Source organism: Hyperolius riggenbachi, chromosome 10 (genome assembly GCF_040937935.1).
Source record: "Hyperolius riggenbachi isolate aHypRig1 chromosome 10, aHypRig1.pri, whole genome shotgun sequence".
Taxonomy (NCBI): domain Eukaryota; kingdom Metazoa; phylum Chordata; class Amphibia; order Anura; family Hyperoliidae; genus Hyperolius; species Hyperolius riggenbachi.
The window spans coordinates 210432247-210453135 of NC_090655.1; the positions used below are offsets into that span (position 1 = coordinate 210432247).

The window sequence follows — 20889 nt, forward strand, 5'->3', positions numbered from 1 at the left end:
AGCAGCGATGCACTGTGGAAAACATCAGAGGTCATTCCAACCTGAATAATCGCAAATACCTTCTGTTCTAAGGCAAAATGATGACTGTAGTTTACTAAGGATTCTTTTTGATCCCTTTCAGCCCCTTACAATATAATAATAACCAAATTTTTATTTATTAGACTACTTTCAATACACGTGGGAAACTGCCTACAAACATCCACACTTTATAAGGAGTATGTACAGCACATACTAGACATATTGCCAGGATACTTTTGTCATTCAAATCATTTATTCATAATGAATACTCCTTGTACTGCAATGTGTGATGAAAAAAAATGTCCCCATACTTTGACATTAATTCATACCAATTACACCTGCTATCCATCTGTTTATTTCCAGGACTGCAATAGTCACGTCATCCCTGCTCCTGTGCATCCTAGCTACACCACCGCTGCAGCCCCTTCTATCTCCCTGCACCAATTATTATTCATCCACCCATCTTATACTATATAGTAAGAAAGAAGTAGCCAGTAACATCCTCCTGCAGTTAATAAACCACACTCGGTTAACAGGGGTACAAGTTGAGCTTCAAGAAAATGGCCGCCAGACTCCCGTGCTCTCTCGACGCGCGCGTCACTAGAGCAGCCAGGAAGCTACTTGGTCAGTCATGGAACGCAGAATATGGAGCGCAGTACAAGGCTGTTTAGCGGAGCGGTGCGTGCGGCCATTTTGTCGTGGTCCACGGTTGGAGTGGGAGGAGGACTACCTCCTGATGTGTGTATTAGAGGTAGAAGGTAATTATTTCATTTTGTTATGAGATTATATTAGCAATGGGATACATCAAGGAGGGTACAGCACTCTCTATAGACAGGAATGAGAAATCACCAGAATTTCATCTTCTACCAGGAATCTTAATAATTATAATATTATAATTGTAAAATTTAGTTAGGTTTTTTCCTTGGGGCAGAGCTGAACTGTTATATCATTGGCAATATTCTTTGTAGAGCACGAATGTCTTTTGCCAGTATAGTATGTGGTTACATGGATAATGGTGAGGAATAAATGTTTTTACAGCTTTTGTAGTCAAGAAATACTGTATAATGGTATTTTTATGGCTTATACCTAACATGCAATTTCTTGTCAGATTCACAGATCATTTATTAATTTCCAGCATGCCCGATCTTCTTTTGATTAAGAAAAAGCTCAATTTAGTGCAGTGCTGATCTCAAAATCGATTCTTTTCTCAATTGGAAGCAGATCAGACATGCTGGAAATTATTGATAGACCCGTCGAACTGATGGTTAAATTGCATGGTGTGTGTGTAAGCCTTTAATTAACACCTGAAGTGATGGGGATATGGAGGCTGCCATATTAATTTCCTTTTAAAGTGGATCCGAGATAACCTTTTACTTATTGCATAATTAACGCCAGGATGCCAGCAAGACGGGAACGAGCGCACACATCTAAGTGATGTCAGAGGAGCGCAGTCACGGGAGCAGAAAGGAAATACTACGCATGCGTGGTGCAGTATTTCCATACTGATCGGCTGGGAGCCAGAACAGGACTGGGAACGGAGAGACAAGGGCGTGCAGCGGCGAACAGAGGGAACGGTAAGTGAACACTGACCCCCTCCCACCAGCACAATATGTTTTTAAAGCAGAGCAAGTTGGGCTTAGGTATCCTTTAAGCTTGAATGGATTTGCCGCATGCTTGTTTCAGGTGTGCTATTCAGACCCTATTCATGTTTGAAAGATCAGCAAGGCGCCAGACAACTGGTATTGTTTAACTACATAACGACCGCGTCACGCTGACGGACATGACCGCGGCAGGCAGCCCCAGGACAGCATAATGCCGATTGGCGTCAAGTCCTGCAGTTTAGCAGGGAACGCACGCTCGCATGCGCGATCGTTCCCTGCCGGTTCACGGAGCCTTGTTCCGTGATCAGCCTGCTAGCCGCAATTGCTATTGCGGCTAGCAGACTGTTCTGTTGAGAGCCGAAAGGGAAAAGAATTCCCCTTTGTTTACATTTGTACAGCGCTGCTATCTCCTGCAGTTTTGTACGAGGGACACTCAGCTGTCCCTCATTGCGGCACCCAATACGTGGCCTCTCATAGGCTGATGCTGATTGTTGTGGTTAATATCCAGCTCTTCCTTATCCTTCCTCTATAATACTAAATGCAGGGGGTTTTCAAGTTTATATATTTATGCAGGATCTTTTGCCAGAAACTGTACTAAAGCATACCTCTCAACTTTTTGAGATGAGAAAGAGAGGCATATAAAGAAACACTGAAGTGAGTCTAAACTCCCTTTTTTAACTTGTAGTTATGTTCATCACTATAACCCCTGCTAAAATGCCACTATCCCGCGGCAAAACGAGGGGGTTAATACCCCCCAAATCCCCCTTGCAAAATCCACGACTTTCTTGGTTGTGGATTTTGCTGCTCATGGAGGCAGAGCTATGAGCTGCAGCTCTGCCTCCATGCGTGTCAATCTGCCGGCGGATCTCCGCCTCTCCCTGGCCCTCTCTGTGAAGGCAGATTGAGAGAGGCGGAAAGAGGCGGCGATCAGCCGGGATTGACGCGCGAAGAGGCAGAGCTACAGCCATTAGCTCTGCCTCAAGCAAGAAGTGCTCCCCGGACGCTGGAGAGGGGATTTGAGGGGTATTAACCCCTCGTTTTGCCATGGGATAGCTGCGTTTTAGCTGGGGTTATAGTGATGAACATAACTACAAGTTAAAAAAGGGAATTTAGACTCACTTCAGAGTCTCTTTAACCACTTAAGGACTGCAGTCATAAAACCCCTTAAGGACCAGAGCCTTTTTTTCCATTCGGACCACTGCAGCATTCACGGTTTATTGCTCAGTCATACAACCTACCACCTAAATGAATTCTACCTCCTTTTCTTGTCACTAATACAGCTTTCTTTCGGTGCTATTTGATTGCTGCTGCGAGTTTTAGTTTTTATTATATTCATCAAAAAAGACATGAATTTTGTCAAAAAAATGACTTTTTTAACTTTCTGTGCTGACAGTTTTCAAATAAAGTAAAATTTCCTATACATTTGAGCGCGAAAGTTATTCTGCTACATGTCTTTGATAAAAAAAAACCCATTCAGTGTATATTTATTGGATTGGGTAAAAGTTATAGCGTTTACAAACTATGGTGCAAAAAGTGAATTTTCCCATTTTCAAGCATCTCTGACTTTTCTGCGCACCTGTCAGGTTTCATGAGGGGCTAAAATTCCAGGATAGTACAAATACCCCCCAAATGACCCCATTTTGGAAAGAAGACATCCCAAAGTATTCAGTGAGAGGCATGGTGAGTTCATAGAAGATTTTATTTTTTGTCACAAGTTAGCGGAAAATGACACTTTGTAACAAAAAAAAAAAAAAAAAAAAAAGTTTCCATTTCTTCTAACTTGCGACAAAAAAAAAAATGAAATCTGCCACGGACTCACTATGTTCCTCTCTGAATACCTTGAAGTGTCTACTTTCCAAAATGGGGTCATTTGTGGGGTGTGTTCACTGTCCTGGCATTTTGGGGGGTGCCTAATTGTAAGCACCCCTGTAAAGCCTAAAGATGCTCATTGGACTTTGGGCCCCTTAGCGCAGTTAGGCTGCAAAAAAGTGCCACACATGTGGTATTGCCGTACTCAGGAGAAGTAGTATAATGTGTTTTGGGGTGTATTTTTACACATACCCATGCTGGGTGGGAGAAATATCTCCGTAAATGACAATTGTTTTCTTTTTTTAACACACAATTGTCAATTTATAGAGATATTTCTCCCACTCAGCATGGGTATGTGGAAAAATACACCCCAAAACACATTATACTACTTCTCCTGAGTACGGCGATACCACATGTGTGGCACTTTTTTGCACCCTAACTGCGCTAAGGGGCCCAAAGTCCAATGAGTACCTTTAGGATTTCACAGGTCATTTTGAGAAATTTCGTTTCAAGACTGCTCCTCACGGTTTAGGGCCCCTAAAATGCCAGGACAGTATAGGAATCCCACAAATTACCCCATTTTAGAAGGAAGACACCCCAAGGTATTCCATTAGGAGGATGGTGAGTTCATAGAAGATTTTTTTTTTTTTGTCACAAGTTAGCGGAAATTGATTTTAATTGTTTTTTTTCACAAAGTGTCATTTTCTGCTAACTTGTGACAAAAATAAAATCTTCTATGAACTCACCATACTCCTAACGGAATACCTTGGGGTGTCTTCTTTCTAAAATGGGGTCATTTGTGGGGTTCCTATACTGCCCTGGCATTTTAGGGGCCCTAAACCGTGAGGAGTAGTCTTGAAACCAAATGTCGCAAAATGACCTGTGAAATCCTAAAGGTACTCATTGGACTTTGGGCCCCTTAGCGCACTTAGGGTGCAAGAAAGTGCCACACATGTGGTACCGCCGTACTCAGGAGAAGTAGTATAATGTGTTTTGGGGTGTATTTTTACACATACAGATGCTAGGTGGGAGAAATATCTCTGTAAATGACAATTATTTGATTTTTTTTACACACAATTGTCCATTTACAGAGAGATTTCTCCCACCCAGCATGGGTATGTATAAAAATACACCTCAAAACACATTATACTACTTCTTCTGAGTACGGCGATACCACATGTGTGACACTTTTTTGCAACCTAGGTGCGCTAAGGGGCCTAACGTCCTATTCACAGGTCATTTTGAGGCATTTGGATTCTAGACTACTCCTCACGGTTTAGGGCCCCTAAAATGCCAGGGCAGTATAGGAACCCCACAAGTGACCCCATTTTAGAATGAAGACACCCCAAGGTATTCCGTTAGGGGTATGGTGAGTTCATAGAAGATTTTTTTTTTGTCACAAGTTAGCGGAAAATGACACTTTGTGAAAAAAAAAACAATACATATCAATTTCCGCTAACTTGTGACAAAAAATAAAATCTTCTATGAACTCACCATACTCCTAACGGAATACCTTGGGGTGTCTTCTTTGTAGAATGGGGTCATTTGTGGGGTTCCAATACTGCCCTGGCATTTTAGGGGCCCTAAACCGTGAGTAGTCGTCTTGAACCCAAATGTCTCAAAATGACCTGTGAAATCCTAAAGGTACTCATTGGACTTTGGGCCCCTTAGCACAGTTAGGCTGCAAAAAAGTGTCACACATGTGGTATCGCCGTACTCAGAAGAAGTAGTATAATGTGTTTTGTGGTGTATTTTTACATATAACCATGCTGGGTGGGAGAAATATCTCTGTAAATGACACATTTTTGATTTTTTTTACACACAATTGTCCATTTACAGAGAGATTTCTCCCACCCAGCATGGGTATGTGTAAAAATACACCACAAAACACATTATACTACTTCTCCTGAGTATGGCGATACTACATGTGTGACACTTTTTTGCAGCCTAGGTGCGCTAAGGGGCCCAACGTCCTATTCACAGGTCATTTTGAGGCATTTGTTTTCTAGACTACTCCCCACGGTTTAGGGCCCCTAAAATGCCAGGGCAGTATAGGAACCCCACAAGTGACCCCATTTTAGAAAGACGACACCCCAAGGTATTCCGTTAGGGGTATGGTGAGTTCATAGAAGATTTTATTTTTTGTCACAAGTTAGTGAAAAATGACACTTTGTGAAAAAAAACAATAAAAATCCAATTTCCGCTAACTTTTGACAAAAAATAAAATCTTCTATGAACTCATCATACACCTAACAGAATACCTTGGGGTGTCTTCTTTCTAAAATGGGGTCACTTGTGGGGTTCCTATACTGCCCTGGCATTTTACGGGCCCAAAACTGTGAGTAGTCTGGAAACCAAATTTCTCAAAATGACTGTTCAGGGGTATAAGCATCTGCAAATTTTGATGACAGGTGGTCTATGAGAGGGCAAATTTTGTGGAAACGGTCATGAGCAGGGTGGCCTCTTAGATGACAGGATGTATTGGGCCTGATCTGATGGATAGGAGTGCTAGGGGGGTGACAGGAGGTGATTGATGGGTGTCTCAGGGGGCGGTTAGAGGGGAAAATAGATGCAATCAATGCACTGGGGAGGTGATCGGAAGGGGGTCTGAGGGGGATCTGAGGGTTTGGCCGAGTGATCAGGAGCCCACACGGGGCAAATTAGGGCCTGATCTGATGGGTAGGTGTGCTAGGGGGTGACAGGAGGTGATTTATGGGTGTCTCAAGGTGTGATTAGAGGGGGGAAATAGATGCAAGCAATGCACTAGCGAGGTGATCAGGGCTGGGGTCTGAGGGCGTTCTGAGGTGTGGGCGGGTGATTGGGTGCCCGCAAGGGGCAGATTAGGGTCTAATCTGATGGGTAACAGTGACAGGTGGTGATAGGGGGTGATTGATGGGTAATTAGTGGGTGTTTAGAGGAGAGAAGAGATGTAAACACTGCACTTGGGAGGTGATCTGATGTCGGATCTGCGGGCGATCTATTGGTGTGGGTGGGTGATCAGATTGCCCGCAAGGGGCGGGTTAGGGGCTGATTGATGGGTGGCAGTGACAGGGGGTGATTGATGGGTGGCAGTGACAGGGGGTGATTGATGGGTGATTGACAGGTAATCAGTGGGTTATTACAGGGAATAACAGATGTAAATATTGCACTGGCGAATTGATAAGGGGGGGGTCTGAGGGCAATCTGAGCGTGTGGGCGGGTGTTTGGGTGCCCGCAAGGGGCAGATTAGGGTCTAATCTGATGGGTAACAGTGACAGGTGGTGATAGGGGGTGATTGATGGGTAATTAGTGGGTGTTTAGAGGAGAGAATAGATGTAAACGATGGATTTGGGAGGTGATCTGATGTCGGATCTGCGGGCGATCTATTGGTGTGGGTGGGTGATCAGATTGCCCGCAAGGGGCAGGTTAGGGGCTGATTGATGGGTGGAAGTGACAGGGGGTGATTGATGGGTGGCAGTGACAGGGGGTGATTGACAGGTGATCAGTGGGTTATTACAGGGAAGAACGGATGTAAATAATGCACTGGCGAATCGATAAGGGGGGGGGGGGGTTGAGGGCAATCTGAGTGTGTGGGCGGGCGATTGGGTGCCCGCAAGGGTCTAATCTGATGGGTAACAGTGACAGGTGGTGATAGGGGGTGATTGATGGGTGATTGATGGGTAATTAGTGGGTGTTTAGAGGAGAGAATAGATGTAAACGATGGATTTGGGAGGTGATCTGATGTCGGATCTGCGGGCGATCTATTGGTGTGGGTGGGTGATCAGATTGCCCGCAAGGGGCAGGTTAGGGGCTGATTGATGGGTGGCAGTGACAGGGGGTGATTGATGGGTGGCAGTGACAGGGGGTGATTGACAGGTGATCAGAGGGTTATTACAGGGAAGAACGGATGTAAATAATGCACTGGCGAATCGATAAGGGGGGGGGGGGGGTTGAGGGCAATCTGAGTGTGTGGGCGGGCGATTGGGTGCCCGCAAGGGTCTAATCTGATGGGTAACAGTGACAGGTGGTGATAGGGGGTGATTGATGGGTGATTGATGGGTAATTAGTGGGTGTTTAGAGGAGAGAATAGATGTAAACGATGGATTTGGGAGGTGATCTGATGTCGGATCTGCGGGCGATCTATTGGTGTGGGTGGGTGATCAGATTGCCCGCAAGGGGCAGGTTAGGGGCTGATTGATGGGTGGCAGTGACAGGGGGTGATTGACGGGTGATTGACAGGTGATTGACAGGTGATTGACAGTTGATCAGGGGGGATAGATGCATACAGTACGCAGGGGGGGGGGAGGGTCTGGGGGGGTCTGGGGAGAATCTGAGGGGTGGGGGGGTGATCAGGAGGGAGCAGGGGGCAGTTTAGGGACTAAAAAAAAAATAGCGTTGACAGATAGTGACAGGGAGTGATTGATGGGTGATTAGGGGGGTGATTGTGTGCAAATGGTGGTCTGGGGGGTGGGCAGGGGGGGGTCTGAGGGGTACTGTGGGCGATCAGGGGGCAGGGGGGGGCAGATCAGTGTGTTTGGGTGCAGACTAGGGTGGCTGCAGCCTGCCCTGGTGGTCCCTCGGACACTGGGACCACCAGGGCAGGAGGCAGCCTGTATAATACACTTTGTATACATTACAAAGTGTATTATACACTTTGTAGCGGCGATCGCGGGGTTAACAACCCGCCGGCGCTTCCGATTGGCCGGCGGGTTGACGTCGCGGGTGGGCGGAGCCTATTGCCGGTGGATGCGCGCGCATCCCAGCTTGCGATCCCCGGCCAGAGAGTGCCCCAGGACCTGACGCCAATCTGCGTTACGTGGTCCTGGGGCTGCCACTTTGCCGCCGCCAATATGAAGTAGGCGGTCGGCAAGTGGTTAAGCAACACCCCTAGTCACGCATACCATGAAGACTTCATAAGAAAAATATGTTGTTTTATAATTAAAACCACACTGGTCCTTTCTATCCTGGTTCATTTTCCTTTATATTAACATTGTAAAATTAGTAATATATCAATTTAAAGGATGGGAATAAAGTTTAGAGTCAATCAAACACATTTTGTAGTAGAGAAATATGTATATTTACATAGAAAGTGGGACAAAGTCATGAAAGAGGGACAAATGAAGAGGACAGAGGGACAGCAGGGCTCCAAAAGAGGGACTGTCCCTCCAAAAGAGGGACAGTTGGGAGCTATGCTTAAGGTGACCATACATCTATTGACTTGATGGCTGATCGACCATGCAATTTGATAATTCTTATCAAATCGGATGAAAATCAGTGTCGCCTAGTGCATGCCTGATTGACAATGCAACCAATTTCAGGTTAAATACATCTAACAAACATGCTGCAAGATGTTGGGCCATTGTGGTCGATCGGGTGCACAGCGGTAACTGCAAACAATATAGGGACGAGCAATGAATGCAACAAAACCGCAGACACTCCCCCCCCCCCCCCCCCCCAATGTTCAATGTGCCCTCCCCGGTTCCCAGTGCACTATACATTACCTGTCCATGTCTGCCGCTGACTCTGTCCACCGTCCATACACACGCCTCATGTGGTACCGGCAACCACATAGGGCGTGTATATGGACAGAGCCAGTGGCGGACACAGACAGGTAATGTATAGTGCACTGGGCACCGGGGGGCACATTGAACATTAGATCAGGGCATACATGTCAAACTCCGGCCTGAGGGCCAAATCTGGCCCTTAGAGCCATTAAATGTGGCCCTCAGCTGGTTTCCCCACTTATGTTTGGCCCTCTCTAGACCACCAGGGATGCTATATTGGAGGTAAAGCCCTAGAACACCAGGGAAGCAATATGGGGGAGGTGGGGGAAAGCACAAAACACTAGGGGACTGTATAGAGGAGGGTGGGGGCCTCTAGACACTAGGGAACTGTACAGGGGAAGGAGGACCGCAAGGCACCAGGGAACTGTGTAGGGGTTGGAAGAGGGCCATTAGAAACCAGGGAATTTTATAAGGAAGGAAGGTGGCCAGTAGACATTGAGTTTAGCCCGTGACTAGGTCCTAGTGTACAATTTCGGGCCACTTTGCATTCGAGTTTGACATCCCTGGATTAGGGGGACAGCGTTAGGCTGGCAAGGCAGCGGATGCAGCATCACAAGGCCAATTCTGGATCAATTTCGGCATGAAATTGATTGGGAATTGTCCTGCGGTGTATGGGCAGCCGACAGATCTCTTTCTAATCAGAATGGCAAATCATGGCTTTGCTAATCCATTAGCTGATTATGCTTCTCCATGAGTTCTCCTAGACATGACCATCACTATAACTAATGACATTATAACCTTCTGTACAGTATATGTCTCTAGACCACAGGTGTCAAATTCGGGGCTCACGGGCCAAATTTGTCCCATCTTGCTATTTCCTGTGGCCTGCCAGAGCCTTAAATTTGCATGATTGTAAGTAGTAAAACAAAAAAAAGGAAATGCAGAGCTCCAACCTGTGCTGTATGCCTACTCACAGCAAATTGGAGGTTACAACATAATAGGCTGTCCTGGCGCTTATACTGGCAGCATTTAGTGTTTCCATGGAGACAGCTGGCCATATTTTGGGAAACAATATAATTTCTTTGCATGCCCTATGAATATGTGACAGGTGGCTGCAAAACGAATTAATGTAGGCGATCTTCCTATTCAGAGGATTGGAGGAGGAGAAAGCTGCCTTTCCTGGGGCACCAATATGTCAAGAAACGGTCCTGTTTCCAGTGTACAGTTTACAAAATTATTTTTTTAAATCCATCATTTTTCTGATTTTTACTTCTGTCCACAGCACAGGCCTTTAGCAGGAACCCTCAAGTGGAGGAGAATTTAGAAGGCCACTATGATGGAGAATCATCGACAAGTCACATTAAAGGGTAAGACGAGAATTTCATCTCTGGTAAACAATAGAAATGTTTGCAGGACCCACCTAGATTCACACATCTTCTGATAAGATAAGAAAACCGTTAAATGATGTACTGAGTCAGTGTGTGCCTTTCCTGTAGATGGGACCAGTAACAGAAATCCGAAACAGAGATGTACGGGTCCTCTTTATGCACAATATTCTGCCCAGGAAGACCACAAGATCCCTCATCATTATCAGGTAGAGGGAACCGAGGAACCTTCTGTAAAACGTTTCTTTCTGATTCATCTTCATTTGGAACATATACATTGATAAAATAACTCATGCTACCTTTTCTAGCACAAAGGCCTATTTATCGTTAAAGTTGAAAATGATGAAATGATGTATGGAAGAGGTAATGAGCTGGATGAGCCATGCAAGGAGGAGGAAGTTCCTCCAGAGTTAAGCACAGGTGAGGAAAAGAGTCACACATATAGGCCCAGTGCACACAGAGCGGTTTAACAGCGATCCGCCAACCGCACCCGCCTGTGAAAACGCTTGGCTAATGTATTTCAATGGGATGGTGCAAACCAGCGGTTTGAGGTTTTTAGCAAACCGCAAACGTGCCTCCTGCTGCACGTTTGCGGTTTGCAGAAGCGTTTCTGCCTCAATGTAAAGTATAGGAAAAACGCAAACCGCTCTGGAAAACGCTAGATCAGAGCGGTTTTCCAGGCGTTTTTGTTACAGAAGCTGTTCAGTAACAGCTTTTACTGTAACAGTATTTGTAATCTGCTACACAAAAACGCTCCCAAAAACGCTAGGTATGTTTAGAAAACATCTCTAAACATGCTTAGAATTGCTCTGAAATCAGCTCCAAAAACCTCTAGCGTTTTGAGGATCTGCTAGCGGTTTTGGTGTGCACTGGGCCTCTCTCTGTTTACTCACTACAACAATCTATGCCCCTTCCCCAGCCTCTCTAGTAGAAAATAATGTGTTGACAGGATGAGGTCCGTGGTGCAGTCACGAGCTATCAGACAATATCCAAATGGGGAGACTGTATATACAACCTATCAAAGAAATTGAGTTAAAAAAAATGTGCAGTTGGTCTGTTCTGCCAATCAGGTTTCAGCTGCTAAATGAAAGGAAGAGTCTGGTTGCCCCTGGGATAGCTGTGTCACTTTACTCTTGTTTCATGCAACAGTCTTAATTATTCAGCTCTTGCTGATGCAGTTCTCATTTTATCTATAAATTAACTTTTAAACACCTTGCAATTGAAAAAGTGCAAAAAAACCCAAAAAAAAACAGGTTAAAACTGAAATAAATACCAAACTCACTTGCATCACCTGATGGAAAAATGATATACTTACCTTTGAAGAGAGAAGCCACTTGATCTTCCAGAGGCTTTCCATATCCTCTTGGACAGAAGGCAAAAAGTGCTGGTAAATGGGTCATATTCAAAATGGGAAACTGTTAGCAGTGGAGTCCCGCAAGGGTCAGTACTAGGTCCAATCCTTTTCAATCTACTTATTAATGATCTTGTGATTGGAATGCAGAGTAATATTGCCATCTCTACAGATGATACAACATTATGCAGAATTATAAACACAAAGCAGGATAGTGACATTTTACAACAGGCTCTCAGCAGCATGGCTATATGGGCAGACAGATGGCAGATGGAATTTAATATAGAAAAATGTAAGGTCATGCACCTTGGACCATGCCAATGGTAGAGCAACATGTAAGATAAATAGCTTATAGCTGGGATCATCAGACTGTGGAGTAGGACTTCTTGAATACTGGTTGATATTTATTTATGTATTTATTGTATTTATAAAGCGCCATCATATTACGCAGCGCTGGACATTAATTTAGGTTACAGACCATATTTAGGGGTGACATACAGCCAATATGATAATACAGGAATACAAGAAAACCAGATCACACAGCACAGTATGAGTAACCAGTTAAACACCCATATTCAATGCCAAGCAAGCAGCAGGAAATAAAATTCTGGAATGCTTAACTACCTTAGGACTGCTCCACGCCCATGGGCGTGGCTGCGGCGGCAGCCCCAGGACCGCCTAACGCCAATTGGCATCAAGTCCTGGGGCTGCACTTTGCAGGAGATCGCGCGCATCTCCTGCTCGGGGGGCGGAGCTCCGCCCCCCCCCCCCCCCCCCCTCTTCAGTCTGTTAGACGGCGTAATCGCTGTCTATTTACATGTACAGCGATGTGATCGGCAGCAGCGCTGTACTGGGGACAGCCGTGTGACATGGCTGTCCCCTCCTGAGGCTGGACAGTGATCGGCTGTCATAGGCTGAAGCCTATGACAGCTGATCACCCTGATTGGCCGACGGTGGGAGGGAGCAGGGGAGAAAGAAAAAAAAAAAAGTGCAATTTTTATTAAAAAACAAAGGAAATAAATATTTATATTAAAAAAAAAATAAACAAATGTGGAGCGATCAGACCCCACCAACAGAGAGCTCTGTTTGGTGGGGGGAAAAGGGGGGGGATCACTCGTGTGCTGTGTTGTGCAGTCCCTGCAGCTTGGCCTTAAAGGGATAACTTAAGTCCAGGGGGAAAAAATGAGTTTAACTCACCTGGGGCTTCCTCAGTTAAACTCATTTTTCCCCGTTGACTTAAGGTTCACTTTAGAGTTGCAGTGGCCAATAACCACTTGCCGACCGCACGCTTATACCGTGCGTCGGCAAAGTGGCAGCTGCAGGACCAGCGACGCAGTACTGCCGTCGCCCAGCTGCAGGCTGATTAATCAGGAAGCAGCCGCTCGTGCGAGCGGCTGCTTCCTGTCAAATCACGGCGGGGGGCTCCGCGTGAATAGCCTGCGGGCCGCCAGATGGCGGCTCGCAAGCTAAATGTAAACACAAGCGGAAATAATCCGCTTTGTTTACATTTGTACGGCGCTGCTGCGCAGCAGCGCCGTAAGGCAGATCGGCGATCCCCGCCAATCAGCGGCCGGGGATCGCCGCCATGTGACAGGGGACGTCCTGTCACTGGCTGCACAGGACGGATAGCGTCTGTGCAGCCCAGATCTCCCGGGGGGAGAAGGTAGGAGAGGGAGGGGGGGGGAGAATGTCGCCCGCGGAGGGGGCTTTGAGGTGCCCCCCCCGCAAAATGGCCTGCAAGTAGGAGCGATCAGACCCCCCCTGCACATCATCCCCATAGGGGGAAAAAGGGGGGCGATCTGATCGCTCTGTGTGGCCGCGGATCTGTGCTGGGGGCTGCAGAGCCCACCCAGCACAGATCCAAACAAACAGCGCTGGTCCTTAAGGGGGGGTAAAGGGTGGGTCCTCAAGTGGTTAAGGAAAAAACAGGCTGGTCTTTAGGGGGGTTAAACACTGTGGTCCTCAAGTGGTTAAACCGGAAATAAAAACATAAGATGCTAGTATACTACTCCCTGTGTATAAATCGCTTGTAAGGCCACATCTGGAGTATGGAATATAGCACAGACAGCGCACGGCAATATTACTGTTACTGCCGGCAGCTAGTACCGTGAGTTACGCAAGTAGCACACCCGCAGTAACGTTACTGTTAGTAACCCGTGTTATCAGAGTAACACCCACGCTATTTGAATACCAAAGGTTGCGTTAAAAGCGTAACTCACGGTACATGCTGCCATTAGTAACAGTACTATTGCCGTGTACTGTCTGTGCATCAACACCATTGTGTGTTATCAGCTAAGAGAGCTTCTTCTACACACTCACTGGTGTTCCTCACACATCTCGGTACTGGAGCCATTATTCTCATTTCCGTTCACAGACCCCAGAGACGTCACAGTCACCCAGAGAGAACCTAGAGAGAAGGAGGAAAGTCCCATGAGAATTAAGGAGGAGGAAATTCCTGTTGAGATTGGTACAGGTAATATGCTGCACTGCTAACACAACAGGGTCTGCTCACAATCGATACTCCTTGTTCACACGGTTTTGTTACTTGTGTGCATCAGCGCAATTCTGCTGCAGAAGTTAGAGAAATCCATTTACATGATGTGTTGCTTTGCCTTTTTTTATGAATTCTTTATTTTGGTGCATGTGTATGAGCTTGCATTAGGGCCTGTTTCCACTACACGCAGATTGGATGCAGAAAAACTGACTGCAATGAATGCCTATGGGAAAATCTGAAAAATCGCGTTTAGTGGAAACAGGCCCATACACATTGGAGTCAGTTTTTCTGCATCCAATCTGCATGTAGTGGAAACAGGCCCTTACGGAAAGTGCTGGACTTTGCATTTGCTGCATCAGACTGTTGTTTTTCTGGATTACAGATTGAGTTAATCTACTCTGTGCTTAATGTGATTAATAGTTAAAAGACTATAGAGCAGGGGTGCCCACACTTTTTCGGCTCGCGAGCTACTTTAAAATTTGCCGAGGCCAGGAGATCTACCGATGTTTCAAATGCACCTTCCCTAGGGAAATGTAGTTAGGTATAGGTCCCTTCAGTATAGGTTAGCAGGGTATAGGTCCCTTCAGTATAGGTTAGCCGGGTATAGGTCCCTTCAGTATAGGTTAGCAGGGTATAGGTCCCTTCAGTATAGGTTAGCTGGGTATAGGTCCCTTCAGTATAGGTTAGCAGGGTATAGGTCCCTTCAGTATAGGTTAGCCGGGTATAGGTCTCTTCAGTATAGGTTAGCTAGGTATAGGTCCCTTCAGTATAGGTTAGCCGGGTATAGGTCCCTTCAGTATAGGTTACCTCGATATTTGGAGCCGGTGGCGTCCAGGTCTTCAGGCCTGGCTCCGGTGTGCAGCGTGAGTGGAGTTGGAACTCGGAAGTTTTCCGCCTCTCCACCCGATTGGCTGCGCGCCTCTCCGAGTCCCGATTGGCTGCGCGCCTCTCCTCTCCTGAATGGCTGCGCGCCTCTCCTCTCCTGATTGGCTGCGCGCCTCTCCTCTCCTGATTGGCTGCGCGCCTCTCCTCCCCTGATTGGCCAGGCTCTCTCCTCCCCTCCCCTGATTGGCCAGGCTCTCTCCTCCCCTCCCCTGATTGGCCAGGCTCTCTCCTCCAGCGGCCAGCAGCAGAAACTGCGATATACAGCTGCTGGCTGCTAAATTCAATGGGATGCGGCCAAGAGGCCGCGATCTACCGATCAGGCAGTCGTGATCTACCGGTAGATCGCGATCGACCTATTGGGCACCCCTGCTATAGAGCCTGTCACAACTTTGGGTATACTTTTTAGTGCTCTGACTATTTTCGTAGTTTATTCGTTTTTCAATGAGAAGGTAAGGTTCGATAAGATTATACACAGAATGTTTTGTATATGGCTAACATATGTTGTGTCGGTTATAACCAAGAAGACTTTCACTTTGACAATGTAACTGTGCATTTTCTTAAAGGTGAAGTACAGATTATACACTCATTCCTATGTAATTATCTCAAGCAGGAGAACAAAGTGACAGAAATGCACCCCAGAGGTCTGCTAATCCTCTATCTGCCCAGGATTCTGATGATGATGATGATGATGATGACGATGAAGAGTTATCTCCAGATTCTCCGGTATATAAGCTGTGGGTTCTTATCAAAGCCCTAGTTATAGCTCATGTTTTTAATGTACATTGTGTGGAATATATCATAGTTATGGGCAATAAAGAGTAGGGTTTTTATTATGCTATGCCAACCTTTAATTCTGCTTTAAAATGTTCTTCCCACCAGTGAAGCATTCAAGTCTTAGATACATGAAAAAATAGAGCTACAAACATGAGACCCAAGCTGAATTTTACCAATGGGCGAATCAGCACGGTGGTGTAGTGGTTAGCACTTTCGCCTTGCAGAGTCACTGGGAAAGATTTATCAACACATTACCGACAGTTTTTTCTTCTTAATCTGTTCTAACCAGCAGGGAGTACAGTTCTGCATGATAATAAGAACGTTCTTAAATCCTAGGTAATAGTGGCAGTTTAGCATGAATTGCTAGAGCTGCACTACAGTTAAGAGAAGTGCAAATCTATCCTTAAACTAGCATAGATTAAGAAGTGCTTGATAGCAGTTCTACAGATGTAAAACTGCTGGCTAGACATGATTGCAGGCTATACATGATTTGTGATGTGCCCCTCAGAGCCTGCTGCTATCAACACAGCAGGTATGCTGGTTACCTCAGCAACAGCAATTCCCCTCACACACTGCACTGTCTGAGAGACCTTCCTAGCTCCTCCTATTATACAACAGTTTTAGAAGGAATCTGCACTATCTAATGATTTCTTAACCTCCTTGCCGGTCTAAAAAAATCCGGCAAGGAGGCAGCGCCGCACTTTTTTTTAATTTTTTTTTTTTTTAAATCATGTAGCGAGCCCAGGGCTCGCTACATGATAGCCGCTAAGCGGCGGCATCCCCCCACCCACTCCGATCGCCTTCGGCGATCAGAGTATGCAGGGAATCCCGTTGCGAACGGGATTTCCTGCAGGGCTTCCCCGGTCGCCATGGCGTCATAGACGTCGTGACGGGGGGGGCGGCTCGGCGCGGCGGGTAGCGGCGAATCGGCGGCGAGCGGCGGCGATCGCGACCTACACGCAGCTAGCAAAGTGCTAGCTGCGTGTAGGGAAAAAAAAATTATGCAAATCGGCCCAGCGGGGCCTGAGATATCCTCCTGCGCAGGTTACCCCGAGCTGAGCTCGGGATAACCGGCAAGGAGGTTAAGAGGCCCGAGACAGTTCTGCATGGATTTCTTAAAACCTACTAATATTTTGTCTCAGACACTCTTGATAAATCTGGCCCACTGGTTTGAATCCCAGCCAGGGCACTATCTGCACAGAGTTTGCATGTTTTCCACTTGTCTGTGTGGGTTTCCTCCATGCACTTTGGTTTCTTACCACACCCGAAAACATACAGATGAGTTCATTGGCATCCTGCTAAATTGGCCCTAGACTAATAAGGACATATGTCTATGGTGGGATTAGATAGTGAGTCCCTCTGAGGGACAGTTAGCGACATAAATATGTACTCTGTAATGCGCTGCAGAAGGTGCCTAGTTTTGCCTTTTTTAACTTTTTATTACCTAGCTTGCTTATTATGCAAAACTGTCTTCTTGCGTGAATGTCAGTTGCAGCTGGGTTGGTAAGTGAACAGAGGAGCGAACTTACGGCTACTTTCACTGTGACACATTGCAGTGCGTCGCATATCAAACGTGATTTGATTATATTGTAATGGTACAATCACATCAGCACTTTAGCAGTGTGGTGCAGCAGACCCTACAAGGCATTCTGTGCGATACTGGACAATGTGCACGTTTACAGTTGCAACAGTTTACAGTTTAAAGTTGGGAGACAGGTTTTCATCGTAAGGTATGCCAGATGGCCATTTTGCCTTAAGTGGTACTGTGCTACTTTATACTAAAAGGGTATTTCACAAGAGCTTTCTGACATTTGATTGAAGTTATCCTTCTCTTTGTCTTTATAAATCTTCACTAATGAATCTGCTGTGTATTATAACCCTTATTCTGGAGTGTCTAACATACTACTTATTTCCTAACAACCAATACTTATTGTTTGTTTGTATTGATTTGTGTTATTTAGGATGAAGAACTTATTAAAGTTGATGTTAAAGAAGAAGAGACAAATATGAGGGACGATGAGCAACATAGGGGAGAGGAAACCCCCCCAGAGATTGGTAGAGGTAAGTGGGCAACTTGAGGCAACAAACACAAACAAATATCCTCCTTTCCTCCCCCTGTGTGTAGAGTAACCAAGTCTTGTTCCATTTTGGGAATAGGTATTCAAAGTGACTTGGAAGCTACTTACAAGAAAAAAAGAGGGCTGTACACTACACCAGGATAGAAAAGGTAAGTGCTCCTACCAAGCAGCTCCTGACTTACATATGGCTTCAGAAAAGTCTTCTCAGCAAAGTACTAACACAGTATGTGCCTTTGGATTTGCTGAGGGGCCTTTTCCTGCAGCCATATGAGTCAGGCACTGCTTATTCTGAGCACTTACCCTTTCTCTCCCTTTACAGTGCACACTTGAAAACTGATTTTTGCATGTGGATAGTGTACTGGTTAAGGGCTCTGCTTCTGACACAGGAGACCAGGGTTCAAATCTCACCTCTTCCTGTTCAGTAAGCCAGCACCTATTTAGTAAGGAATCCTTGGACTAGACTCCCTAACACTGCTACTGCCTACTGAGCGTGCCCTAGTGGCTGCAGCTCAAGCTCTTTGAGTCTGCCTGGAGAAAAGCGCAATATAAATGTTATTTGTCTTTAACTATTCCTGTTCAAACTATGGCCTACAGTTTCACTAGATGTATATCCTATAAGCATTATTAACAGGCTTTATTGGTTTCTTCCAGATGGACGATACAGAAGATATAACACAGAAGAGCGCTCAGTTGTTATTCCAGATGGTGAAGTAGAAGATGGCGATTCCATATCTGACTCATTAGAAGAAGATGCCATGTCCTCAGATCTCCATGCAGCTCCTCAGAGTGCAGAACCGTCATTTATTTCCTCAAGGCACCACTCTGGTCCCTCCACTCAGCAACCAGCTCATGGAGGAGACGAAGAGTTCTCATGTCCTGAGTGTGGGAAATGTTTCACCCGGAAAAAAAATCTTGCTGCCCATCAAAGGACTCATGCAGGGGAGAAGTCACATTCATGTCCCCAGTGTGGAAAATGCTTTTCATGTAGAAAAGTGCTTATTAGACACCAAAGAATTCACACAGGAGAAAAGCCCTTTTCGTGTCCCAAATGTGGGAAATGTTTCACTCAAAAATCTGGTCTTACCAGACATGAAAGTGTTCATACAGGGGAGAAACCATTTTCATGTTCTGTCTGTGGAAAATGTTTCTCCATGAAAGTAACTCTTACCAAGCACGAAAAAATCCACACTGGGGAGAAACCTTATGCATGTACAGAGTGTGGGAAATGTTTTATATCGGGGACAAATCTGGTTCGACATCAGAGATCTCACTCGGGCGATCGCCCCTTTTCCTGTTCAGAATGTGGTAAAAGATTTGCTCAGAAATCCTACCTGGTGGAGCATCAAAGGCTGCACACTGGTGATCACCCCTTTTCATGTTCAGAATGTGGGAAATCGTTCACTCAAAAGTCTCATCTGGTGAAACACAAAACAAGCCACACTGGGGAGAAGCCATTTTCATGTTCCGTATGTGGGAAATGTTTTACCCAGAAATCAGTTCTGGTCACACATGCAAGAATTCACACTGGGGAGAAGCCGTTTTCATGTCCTGAGTGTGGGAGGTGTTTTACTGATAGAGCAACTCTGATTAGACACGAAAGAGTCCACACAGGTGATCGCCCTTATTCCTGTTCAGAGTGTGGGAAACGGTTTTCAAAGAAATATTCCCTTGTATCACATCTTGGTTCTCATGAGGGACAAGAAACATCTGTGTAAGGATGCAGAAGCTGAGAAATGGGACACAGATACCATTCACATCTCCAAGTTTCTGCTCCCCTTGGGTAAAGTCTGCAAAAATGTGCTGGGTGATCATCTTCAGTTTAGATCTATACAGCCACATCTGATGCAATACTGAAGGTACACTGTGTTTATGGTAATTGAACACAGCTCAGTCAGTGCAACTTTAGTGTCCTTTGTGAACAGTGGACCATTATGATGTCCCAGAGAGGCACTAGATAACTTTGCCATCCATCAGGAATGCATGTCACCACGTTTTTTAACATGCTCAAAAGTTCTGTCCAAGCTGTGAGCTGCATGCCATTAGTAGAAGTCATTACCACTGAATGTGGCACAATGCAGGGCTACGGGTTGTTCTGCAGAACTGCATCATGGGAAAATCAGCTTATTTTGATGTTTGTTGTAATGGGAAACACAAAACGGAGCAGGGTAAACGGGACTTGGGTGGATTCCAGTGAACATTTTAAAGAAGAGGTTTGTGGGTTTTTTTAAAGGATAATTGTAGTAAGAGGGAAATGGAGGCTGCCATATTTACTTCCTTTTAAACAATACCAGTTTCATGGCAGCCCTGCTGATCCTCTGCTTCTAATACTTTTAGCCATAGACCCTGAACAAGCATGCAGCAGATCAGATGTTTCTGACATCATTGTCAGAACTGACAAGATTAGCTGCATGCTTGTTTCTGGTCTGATTCAGACACTACTGCAGCCGAATAGACCAGCAGGGCTGCCAGGCAACTGGTATTGTTTAAAAGGAAATAAATATGGCAGCCTCCATATACCTCTCTCTACAGTTGTCCTTTAATCTTCCTGGCATTCTGGACGAGCTAGGCTCGTCCAGAGACGGCGGAGGTCACTGCTCAGGCCCCGCTGGGCCGATTTGAATAATTTTTTTTAAACACGCAGCAAGCACTTTGCTTGCTGTGTGTCCTACCTGATCGTCGCCGCTACCCGCCACGATACAGGGCCCCCCCCAGCCGAGACCCCATGCGCTGCCAGGCCAATCAGTGCCAGGCAGCGCTGAGGGGTGGATCAGGTCTCCCTGTGACGTCATGACGTCACGACATTCGTCTCCATGGCAATGGGGAAGCCGTCAAGGAAATCCCGTTCAGAACGGGATTTCCGGACGGGTCATTGCACCGGCGGCGATCGGAGGGCAGGGAGCGACGCTGCAGGGAGGGGGGAATCATGTAGCTAGTGCTAGGCTAGCTACATGAAAAAAAAATGTGCAAAAAACGTTCCTGCGGCCGCAGGATCGCGGGAATCAAAACGCCAG

General features: G+C 46.0%; 1 protein-coding gene across 3 annotated transcripts; it reads left to right on the forward strand.

Moving 5' to 3' along the window:
* The first annotated feature begins 722 nt into the window (after positions 1–722).
* On the forward strand, positions 723–20115 carry LOC137534348 (zinc finger protein OZF-like). Of its 3 annotated transcripts, none has more exons than XM_068255805.1 (9): positions 723–776; positions 1414–1592; positions 10194–10278; positions 10408–10505; positions 10605–10716; positions 14022–14120; positions 15637–15749; positions 17762–17861; positions 18530–20115. In XM_068255805.1, exons 3-9 carry the CDS (start codon positions 10245–10247, stop codon positions 19591–19593), a joined length of 1620 nt encoding a protein of 539 aa, XP_068111906.1. In that variant the 5' UTR covers positions 723–776; positions 1414–1592; positions 10194–10244; the 3' UTR covers positions 19594–20115. The 3 variants fall into 3 exon arrangements, with proteins under 3 accessions (XP_068111906.1, XP_068111907.1, XP_068111908.1); XM_068255806.1 differs by having other exon boundaries at positions 10199–10278; XM_068255807.1 differs by lacking the exons at positions 723–776; positions 1414–1592; positions 10605–10716 and having other exon boundaries at positions 10205–10278.
* Positions 20116–20889: the final 774 nt, after the last annotated feature.

Coding starts and splice junctions, on each gene's coding strand:
- LOC137534348 (XM_068255805.1), top strand. CDS start 10,245: ATGATGGAGAATCATCGACAAGTCACATTAAAGG. Junction 10,717..14,021: donor TCCTCCAGAGTTAAGCACAG/GTGAGGAAAAGA, acceptor TTCCGTTCACAG/ACCCCAGAGACGTCACAGTC. Junction 15,750..17,761: donor AGTTATCTCCAGATTCTCCG/GTATATAAGCTG, acceptor TGTGTTATTTAG/GATGAAGAACTTATTAAAGT.